The sequence below is a fragment of the Cervus canadensis genome, chromosome 11 (assembly GCF_019320065.1).
Source record: "Cervus canadensis isolate Bull #8, Minnesota chromosome 11, ASM1932006v1, whole genome shotgun sequence".
In the NCBI taxonomy this organism is placed as follows: Eukaryota; Metazoa; Chordata; class Mammalia; order Artiodactyla; family Cervidae; genus Cervus; species Cervus canadensis.
The window spans coordinates 72,868,825-72,879,644 of NC_057396.1; the positions used below are offsets into that span (position 1 = coordinate 72,868,825).

At 38.4% G+C, this 10,820-nt stretch overlaps 1 protein-coding gene and 1 pseudogene across 2 annotated transcripts; both read left to right on the forward strand.

Annotated features, from left to right (window-relative positions):
- Nucleotides 1-434: 434 nt before the first annotated feature.
- LOC122450564 lies at nucleotides 435-1,932 on the forward strand (annotated as a pseudogene).
- On the forward strand, nucleotides 1,142-4,446 carry LOC122450503 (olfactory receptor 1009-like). 2 transcript variants are annotated; one of them, XM_043482882.1, is made up of 2 exons: nucleotides 1,142-1,334; nucleotides 2,953-4,446. In XM_043482882.1, exon 2 carries the CDS (start codon nucleotides 3,502-3,504, stop codon nucleotides 4,444-4,446), a length of 945 nt encoding a protein of 314 aa, XP_043338817.1. In that variant the 5' UTR covers nucleotides 1,142-1,334; nucleotides 2,953-3,501. The 2 variants fall into 2 exon arrangements, with proteins under 2 accessions (XP_043338817.1, XP_043338818.1); XM_043482883.1 differs by lacking the exon at nucleotides 1,142-1,334 and having other exon boundaries at nucleotides 2,637-3,136; nucleotides 3,487-4,446.
- The last annotated feature ends 6,374 nt before the right edge of the window (nucleotides 4,447-10,820 follow it).

The window sequence follows — 10,820 nt, forward strand, 5'->3', positions numbered from 1 at the left end:
GTTCGAAAGCCAACTTCATTTGTCTGAGCTTGCATTCCTTCTTACACTTCAGAAGTTATCTTGTAGATGACACACTGGCTTTATTTTTTCCAGAATCTGAAGCGATTAGCAAGGAAGTTATATTTCTTACAGCCTTTATCTAGGGTGAGAGTGAGAACTATCAGCCTGAATTCATCAAATGCACATGATACCTTATCTGCGAAATGTGTCTTAAAATAATATCCTTGGTTCAAAGGCAAGGATTTTTAGAAATGTAATCTGGCACAGTTAAAGGAATTGCTTTAGATAATCTCCCAAACTACTTCTATATCTAAAAACCTATGATTCTCTTAAAAAATTTCTGTTTTAATCAAGAAGAAACTGAGGTTTAGTGACTTAATATCATGCAAACAATAAGTGGATGGGTGACCACTCAGAGATAGAAGTTAGGAGTGTTGTCTGTCAATATACCCTGTAAATGTAAAAAAGGTAAAAGATTCATTCATTTTTAAAATGAGGAAACCCAATTATGAATTGACTCCAAAGAAAGATCTCTCTCTTTCTCATTACAAATTAGATCAGAGAAATGGATTATGGAGAATGAAACTCTGGTGATTGAGTTTGTTTCCGTGGGCTTGGCAAATCGCTTCCAGCTCCAGGTTGTTCTTTGTGTGATATTTCTCTTGGTTTCTGTTGCCACTTTTCTGGAAACTTGGGGTGATCACTCATTTGGATGGATTCTCGACTCCACAGCCACATGAACATTTCTCTCAGCCACTTGTCCCTTGTGGACGTCTGTTCTTCTTCTGTCATTGGTCCTAAGATGTTAACTGACATCTTTGTAGAGACAAAAGTCATCTCTTTCTTTGGTTGTGCAGCCCAGATCTGGTCTTTTGGTCAGTGTATAGTGACTGAGTGTTTCCTCCTGGCTTCCATGGCATACGACTGGCATATGGCCATCTGTAAGCCCCTATTGTACACACTCATTATGTCTCAGTGAGTCTGTGGGCAGCTGGTGGTAACTCCTTATACCGTGGGCCTTATAAGCACCATGATCCATACAACTTTCACCTTTCACCTGCCTTACTGTGGTCCAAAAATCAATCACTTCTTCTCTGACTTCCTTCCTGTTCTCTCCCTGGCATGTGCAGACATACGGGTCAATGAAGTTTTACTTTCATCTTGGCTGGAGCTCCAGGAGTACCCAATAGCCGGATTATCTTGGTCTCCTACATTTAATTGTCATCACTATCCTGAGCATCCGCTCTGCTGACGGGAGGGGGAAAGCCTTCTCCACCTGCTCTTCACACCTAACTGCTGTCTCCAACATTTATGGGACATTCTTCTTCATCTATGTACGTCCAAGTTCCAGTTTCTCCCTGGATATTAATAAAGTGGTTTTTGTGTTCTACACAGCCCTGATTACCATGTTGAACCCACTTCTCTATAGCCTGAGAAACAAGGAAGTAAAATAATCATTCAAAGGATGTTTGAAAGAAGAAGTTTCTTACGGGTAAATAAACAGGAACACCATTTATACTACAGATTGAGAGTAATCTGTATGCAAGATGTAACCACATGGGCTGGGTATAGAGAATCTTTATTTTATGTTGAGATTTTGGGTCATTGACAAGTCATACAATGTCTTAGGTTATAATTTTCTCACTTTGTTTTTCTCATTTCTGATTCAGTAGGGATGGATTTTAGAACTTTAAACTCAAAAGAGTAGACTATTGAATCCCAAGACTTAAAAATATTCTTATTCATATGAAAAATTTTATGACTAGGATATCAGAAGTTCTTTGTTAAGTCCTGAGTAAATGTTGTAATCACAGCAGTGACTTAGTACTTTCATTTTTCTTACAGTGTGTTGAGATCTCTCATTGTCTGTAATCTCGACCTTGACCCTTTAAACATAGAATATTAAAAAATGTATTAAGGTCAAAAGTTTAAAACTTTCAGTTATAAGAGAAATATGTTCTGGGGCTGTAAAATAAAGCATAGTTGCTATAGCTAACAATACTGTATTTTATATTTGCAAGATGCTGAGAGAAGAGATTTTAATCATTCGCATCATGAGAAATAAAATTCAGAACTCTGTTAGGTGACTGATAAGCTAATTGGGGTAATCATTTTGCAATGTAGACAAATATTGAGTCATTACGCTGTATACCTTGGACTAATACAATATTATGTTAATTATATATCAATAAACCTGAAAAAAGTGAGATATTCAGGAACTACATGACCATAACACTCTCTAATATTACCTTCATATTTGGCGTAGGTTTATTCCCAAGGCCTTTTATATCCTCTATACTCTTTAGTCATAGTAATAACTTATCGGGATTTTGCTGTTGTAATCGTATGCTTTGTGCATATGAAGTACAGAATGCCTCCATATTCTTTAATAAAGTATGTAAGTGTCCTGTAAATATTGCAAAGTTGCTCAAGCTCACTAGAAATCAGCAAGATGACTGGTAAAGCTCAAATGCAGCATCAGGCTTACCTTTGTCAGTGAAACCTCTCAATTTTTCATGAAGAAAACCTGTGTAAATATAATAGAAATTCTTCACACATTTTGATTCTCAGTGATTTTTTTTTTGGTTTGTATTGGATAAATACACTAATTAAAATGATCACAATGTCAAATAAGGTATCCTGTGGAAAATTCTCCATTATAATGAACTTTAGATAAACAGTTCCAGAAATTGTGTCATCATTACACTGAAGTTTTACTCTGTAAGTAGCTAAAGAAGGAGGTAAGAAAAGGAGTCAAACAGAAAACAAATATCTTGATCCCAGAGGATTTTTAAAAGCATTTAGAGGCAGCAAGAACATTTTAATTTCCTCTTAATAAAATTCCCAAGACATGGCATACTTTAGGGAAACAAATTCTCCCAGAACAAGAAAAAGGATGTAACTACTTCTGAAAACCTTAATTCATGTGGGTATTTTTAAATTTTTTTTCAGAGTGGAATCTTCCTACTTCCTTGGGGAAAAAACTAAGAATAAAACCAAGTGACTACTTGAGAGTTGGACTTCTTCTCTGTGCAAAGGCACAGGTTGGGGTGGGAAGATGCGATGCATGCTGAAAAAAGAGCACGGTTTGCACTCCAGTGTTAATTCTCTAAAGAAGAAAGGAACTCACTGACATGTAAGTTTAACTCATTTTTTAAACCTATTTCTGCTTCTCTATCTATCTTCAAAAGTTCAAGATGAGTTAAATGGATTTATGGGAAAATAAGACTAACCAACATTTAAAATAATTTATAGGTTTTCTAATGTCAAACAAACTCTTAGTTAAACCCTAATTTTCTCTCTAAAACATTTAAGCCATGTTGCTCTTTAGAACTGTATTTGATTTGCTGGCGTTTTATTCTAGCTTTTTTTATGCCAGTGTTCCTAAACTGAAAACCTGCAATTTCTTTTCTTATGGGTAATGCTATGCTTTTAAGTAATTTAAAGCTTTGTGCACTATCAATTTCTTGTTTTTTCTCACTCTAGAGGCCAAACTAACCAATGGCTGGTGAAAACTATACAAGGATCACAGAGTTTATTTTCACAGGCTTAGAGTACCATCCGCTTGCGCAAGGCTTCCTCTTCTTGCTCTTCCTTCTTTTTTACCTTGTTACCATGACCGGAATCCTGGGCATGATTTTCCTCATCCGGATGGATTCCCACCTGCACACACCGATATACTTTTTTCTCAGTCACCTGTCCTTTGTGGATGTCTGCTTTTCGTCCGTGGTTGGCCCCAAGATGCTCAGAGACTTCTTCGCTGAAAGGAAAGCCATTTCTTTCCTAGGCTGTGCCTTGCAGCGGTGGTCCTTTGGGCTCTTTGTGGCCATGGAGTGCCTTCTCCTGGCATCCACGGCTTATGACCGCTACGTGGCCATCTGTACCCCACTGCTGTATTCAGTTGTCATGTCCCACAGACCCTGCATACAGCTGGTGGTTGGACCCTGCGCTGCTGGATTTCTGAACACCATGACCCACACAACAGCTGCTTTCCGACTTCCCTTCTGTGGTTCCAACATTATCAATCACTTCTTCTGTGACATGTCCCCACTTCTATCTCTGGTATGTGCTGACACACGGATCAATAAATTGCTAGTTTTCATCGTGGCTGGAGCTGTACTTGTGGTCAGCAGCCTGACTATATTAGTCTCCTATTTTCACATCCCCGTCTCTATCCTGAGCATCCGCTCTGCTCGTGGGAGGCACAGAGCCTTCTCCACCTGCTCTTCCCATCTCACAGCTGTCTCCATCTCGTATGGGACTCTCTTCTTTATCTACGTGAGGCCAGGAGCAGTTTTCGCTCTGGATCTCAATCAAGTGGTGGCAGTGTTCTACACAGCAGTGATTCCCATGTTGAATCCTCTCATCTACAGCTTGAGAAATAAAGAAGTGAAAGCTGCTATATGCAGGACCATCGCCAGGAGAAAGTTTTGCCTCAAAAGTTAAATTTCCATCTAAAACAGAAAATAGATTAAAAAGTAAAGCTTCCAGACATGGCTAGACTATCTGACCATCATCCAAAGATGCTAAAAAATTTGCAGAATTTGGGGGGTGCTATCCTTCCATTCTTCTACATGATTTTTATTTTAGTACCTTTTTAAAAAAGCTCCATTTCATCATGTCCCTATTAGTGATAAAAATTCCCAATCACCCAAACTCAGAGCAATTCTTTCTCCTCAAACATCTTCATTACTGAGAATATGATCAAATCTAATAAATGTTGAAGTAACCTAGTTACTAATACTCTCACACTAGTTGGACCAACAGAAATGTCCAGATGAGGTGAGATTCTTTGGAACAGCAAACATTACTCCTATCCTTACATGTAGAGTTGAAAATATCAAACAGAACATTTACTTCTCTTACATATGACTTTAAAAAGTAAATAACCCTCCATACATTATTTTTAATATCTATTACACTTATTTTCTTCTTATCTTCCAAAAATACAATATCATGATCACTGAAGATAAAAAGAAAATGCAGCTAAGCAAGTGAAGAAAAATGTTAGCGAAAAGAAAAAAAAAAAATCCAGTATTCTTATTCTTCCACCAAGTGACAAGTCCTAGCAATAGTTCCCATTTGCCTCTCTACATATACCTTTACTCTTTAGTTTTCCAACTATTACTTTAGTATTAATTTTCAGTTTTCCCTAGTTCTTTCAAATAAGGATAGCGATAGCTTATGACAGAAAGTAGAAATAAATCACAAAGAAATGAATGAAAAAAATGAGAAAACTTCTAAAAAATCAGAAACAATGTGCTGAGAAGTTATTGGTAATTAAAATGCAGAAAATTTATTTCTTATTGTCTTGTTAGTATTTTTCTGTTATACTTTCCAAATTAAAAAAATACAATAGAATGAAGATAAAAAGTATTTCAACACCTTTCTGCTCCCCTCAACCTCAGAAAAATCTAAAGAGGAATTAAACAAATTGCAATCATTTTCATAAAAGTTAAGTGGTTTTTGAAAAGTATCTATTTGGTATAAACTAAATTCTAAGAACATCTATTTTTAGCCCTGATAGCTATTGGTGATCTAAAAATGTACAATTTATCTCTAGGCTATACAGAGATCCACATATGTGTAGGGGAAACAAAACGAAAAACAGACACGCTTGAGTAGTGATGTAGGAAAGAACTAGCATGTAGAATCTAGCTCAAACCTCTGCCCAGATAAATATCTTGATAGGGTTGTTGGATAAGCAAATGATTTCTCAGGCAGTATTGATGAAAGGATAGTGTCACAATCCTTCTTCCTCACTCCAGAAGTTGTTGTATCTGCTTTGAACATTGCAGCCATACTAAGAATAGCACATTACAGGGACTGGACTGGTCATGAAGTGACTTAGGTTCAAGGGAAGTGAGGAGACTATGGAATCAACTGGATACCAAGACGTGAAGCCAGTGTACAGGCTAGGAATAATAGTGCATTCAATGAAGCTGTTGTCTCTGCAGGAATGAGGCATGTGCTAAATAGTCAGAGACAGAAATAGTGCTAGTAGGATGCTATTAAAAGGATCAGGAAGTTAGCTCAGAAATTTCCTCCATTTAATTTCTATTAATTATTTATTGCAGAAACAGTTAATTAGATGGAGGCTGGGATGAACCATTTCAGATGTGTATGTGTTTGCTGCTAATTGTGAAATGAGGTGACTTTTCTTTCTCTTGCTGGAAAGAAAATTATCACTGTTCTGATCTGTGCCTTAGAGCAGAGGTTCTTGGGGGTTCTGGCAGATGGTAAGTGGGTCCTCTAATCATCTATGGTATCTAACTATCTTTTGGAAACCAAGCTCTATTTATTTTCTGAGTCACACAGATGATGTGTTACAGTGGTGGAGAGGGTTCCTGCTCTTGGGTTTGTGAACATCATCATAGCTCATGACAGCTGTTGATTTCCAATTATTCTCCAGGTCATTTCTAAGACATCACCCTACTATTTGCCATCAAATGCTCTGACACTTCATCCAATGTATTTTTACTCAAAAATATTTTTATTATGGAATGTTTATATTTACAGAATAACGCAACATGATGAGACCCTCTGTTCCCAACATCCATTGTTACTGTTTGTGTCTGGAGTTATAGGTTTGATCTAGCCATCTGCATGTGAAAGAAAGTCAAAAAGGGGTTTCCCTGGTGGCTCAGATGGTAAAGATTTGCCTGCAATGCAGGAGTCCCTGGTTCCAACCCTGGGTCCTAAAGATAGCCCGGGGAAGGGAATAGCAACCCACTCCACTATTCTTGCCTGGAGAATCCCATGGACGGAGGAGCCTGGTGGGCTACAGCCCATGTGCTCTCTGTTTGCCTCCTTATGGCCATTGTGAGAATTCACTCAGCTGCTGGAGGGCACAGGCTTTCACTGTTGCTTTTACCCTGTGTGATCTCTACACTGGATGAGAATCATGTCTTTATCTATGAGTTAGTCTTCCGAGTTTTCCTGACTTTCTCTAAAGGAGTGAAGCCTTTAACCCTAAGGTCTCAACAACAAAAGGAATATTTATAAAAAAGAAGACTTTTTTTTCTAAGACCTAAATTCATATCCAATACAGGATATAGGGGAGAAAAGAACTTCTATGAAAATCAAATGAACTGGGAATGTTCCTATGATTCTATACCATTTAGCAAGGCTTCTGAATGAATGGAAAAAGGAGAGGCTGCTTGATCAGAACTTATGTTCCTGTCATTTGGATGCCATGATTGCTTCTCACTTTCCCAGGAAAAGAATAAATTTCAAACCCCATGCTCGGGGCATCAAATCCTGCTGCCAAGAGATTGCTCTTCATCTTGACTTTGAACCACAAGCGTGAGTGCTACATTGCTTCAATCTTATCTGACTATTTGTGACCCTATGGACTGTAGCCCTCCAGGCTCCTCTGTTCATGGCATTCTCCAAGCAAGAATACTGGAGTGGGTTGCCATGCCCACCTCTAGGGGATCTTCCCCACCCAGGGAAAGAACCCATATCTCTTATGTCTCCTGCATTGGCAGGTGGGTTCTTTACCACTAGCACCATCTGGGAAGCCCTTTGAACCACACACACAATTCCTTAAAATACCTTTATTAGATCTCTGCACCAAAGAAAATTTCTAGAGCATTCTCTCATTTCTTCCTGCTCCAATCTCTGATGAGTTTTTTGACAGTTGAATTTCTAATACTAAATTTGATATTTTTTTTTAAATTTTTTAAAATTTGATATTATAACATACAGTCACAAATCTGATCCAATTCACCTATGATTTTGGACTAGAAGAAATATACAGCAACATTAAAAAAATCACCCAGAGACCAAAAACCACATCCAAGGTAAGAGAAACCCAAGTAAGACAGTAGGCACTGAGAGAGGGCATCAGCAGGCAGACAGACTGAAACCACAATCACAGAAAACTAGCCAATCTGATCACAGGACCACAGCCTTGTCTAACTCAATGAAACTAAGCCATGCCAAGTGGGGCCACCCAAGACAGACGGGTCATGGTGGAGAGATCTGACAAAGTGTGGTCCACTGGAGAAGGGAATGGCAAACCACTTCAGTATTCTTGCCTTGAGAACCCCATGAAAAGTATGAAAAGGCAAAAAGATAGGACACTGAAAGATGAACTCCTCAGGTTGGTAGGTGCCCAATATGCTACTGGAGATCAATGGAGAAATAACTCCAGAAAGAATGAAGGGATGGAGCCAAAACAAAAACAACACCCAGTTGTGGATGTGATTGGTGATAGAAGCCAGGTCTGATGGTGTAAAGGGCAGTACTTCATAGGAACCTGGAATGTTAGGTTCATGAATCAAGGCAAATTGGAAGTGGTCAAACGGAAGATGGCAAGAGAGAACGTCGACATATTAGGAATCAGTGAACTAAAATGGACAGGAAGGGGTGAATTTAACTCAGATGACCATTATATCTACCACTGTGGGCAGGAATCCCTTAGGAGAAATGGAGTAGCCATCATAGTCAACAAAAGAGTCCAAAATGCAGTACTTGGATGCTGTCTCAAAAAGGATAGAATGACCTCTTTCGTTTCCAAGGCAAACCATTGAATATCACGGTAATACAAGTCTATCCCCCGACCAGTAATGCTGAAGAAGCCAAAGTTAAATGGTTCTATGAAGACCTACAAGACCTTCTAGAATTAACACCCAAAAAAGATGCCCGTTTCATTATAGGGGACTGGAATGCAAAAGTAGGAAGTCAAGAAACTCCTGGGGTAACAGGCAAATTTGGCCTTGGAGTATAGAATGAAGCAGGGCAAAGGCTAATAAAGTTCTGCCAAGAGAACGCACTGGTCATAGCAAACACCCCCTTCCAACAACACAAGAGAAGACTCTACACACGGACATCACCAGATGGTCAACACTGAAATCAGATTGATTAAAAGATGGAGAAGCTCCATAAAATCAGCAAAAATAAGACTGGGAGCTGACTGTGGCTCAAATTATGAACTCCTTATTACTAAATTCAGACTTAAATTGAAGAAAGTGGGGAAAACCACTAGACCATTCAGGTATGACCTAAATCAAATACCTTATGAAAGTGAGAAATAGATTCAAGGGATTAGAGCTGATAGGCAGAGTGCCTGATGAACTACGGACAGAGGTTCATGACATTGTACTGGAAATAGGGAGCAAGACCACCCCCAAGAAAAAGGAATGCAAAAAAGCAAAATGGCTGTCTGAGGAGGCCTTACAAATAGCTGTGAAAAGAAGAGAAGTGAAAGGCAAAGGAGAAAAGGAAAGAAATATCCATTTGAATGCAGAGTTCCAAAGAATTGCATGGAGAGATAAGAAAGCCTTCCTTAGTGATCAGTGCCTTAATAGAGGAACATAATAGAATAGGAGATACTAGAGATCTTGTCAAGAAAATTAGAGATAAGATATCAAGGGAACATTTCATACAAAGGTGGGCTCAATAAAGGACAGAACTGGTATGGACCTAACAGAAGCAGAAGGTATTAAGAAGAGGTGGCAAGAATACAAAAACCTACTACACCTGAGTTATTTGGGTCTAGGTAGTTCTGCCTGAGCCTAAGGCCACAGAGAGTTCATGACTCACGTGTTTCCCCTGGGCCAAGTGAGATGACTCTGGGCCCCTTTGAAGCAATCTGGGAGGATAGCTACATAAGAAAAAAGCCAGGGAATCATTCACGGTCATCCAGTGACCACTCTGAATCTCAGCAGTAATTGATGCAAACCACAGTTCATCCTCCTCCTCTAGAAAGACTGACTCTTGCGTCTCTGGGGAGTTAAAGTGATGCTAGAAACAGTGTTGGTTCTATAGGCTTAGAATTTGTTCATCTCATGTCTGGAGACTCCATCAGGGCAAAGAATACCTCATTTTAGGTTTCAATCAAAGAAGGAAAGATTTACAAACAATTTAAGAAAGAGTAATTGGTCAGGAACGAGGATACAGTGTTCACTGTAAGTCCCTGGGCATCTGAACTATCTCTTGATGCAGAACCCAACCTTTAGAAAGGATTAGGGGCTCTCGGGTCTTCTTCAGGTGTTTGAAAACTTCCTGAAACACACTGGGATTATCTGAGTTGACGTTCTATTTTTGTCAAGGCTGTGGAGGATTTCTGCGGAGCTCATTCAAACAGTGGACCTTCCATTTAGCTGGAAGTGGTTCCCATCTGAACTCAGGGTGATGGGTCAGTGACTACACCCTCCCCAAATCTTACTTGAGCCATTTCAAAGCCAAACATAATGGGGTTGAAGTCAGATATAATGATACCGATGGAGAGTAGATTTCTCTGTATCCTTCACAAGGGATCCCGTTGAGTGTGACAAGAGGTTTTGAGCCATTCCATAAATTACTTTCTTGGACCATGGTTTTTACCCCCCTTAGAAATGATGGGGCAGTTTTTTTGTTTTTTTAAATTGAGAGGATATTTCAACTTACTTGGGTTATTATACAATTCAGTGTAAAAAATCCAGCAAAAAAAAAACTAATAAGAATATAAAATATATGTGACTAAAATTCTAAAATATTTTTATCATTGCCTAAGAAAAATAATAAAAGACACTTCTGGAGCTGGTACTTAACATCACTCTAGGATATTTGGAAAATAGAATATGAAAGAGATAAAAATCACATGTAGTTGTACTAGTCACATATACAAACTGCAGATATTTTCATATATTTATTCCAGTTATTTCTTGTATATTTGTATTTGTATAGTATATGTAGAACTCAGAAATATATCAATGTATGCAATCTATTTTATGAGATAATGGGATATTAAAAAAACAAAAGTCCTTATATAATATGGTTGGTCTGTACAGAACATTTGTGTTAAATCACTTGTTTATATTTTTTCAGTATTT

Excerpts from the sequence above, each read along its gene's own strand:
- LOC122450503 (XM_043482882.1), top strand. The coding sequence starts at position 3,502 with ATGGCTGGTGAAAACTATACAAGGATCACAGAGTTTATTTTCACAGGC.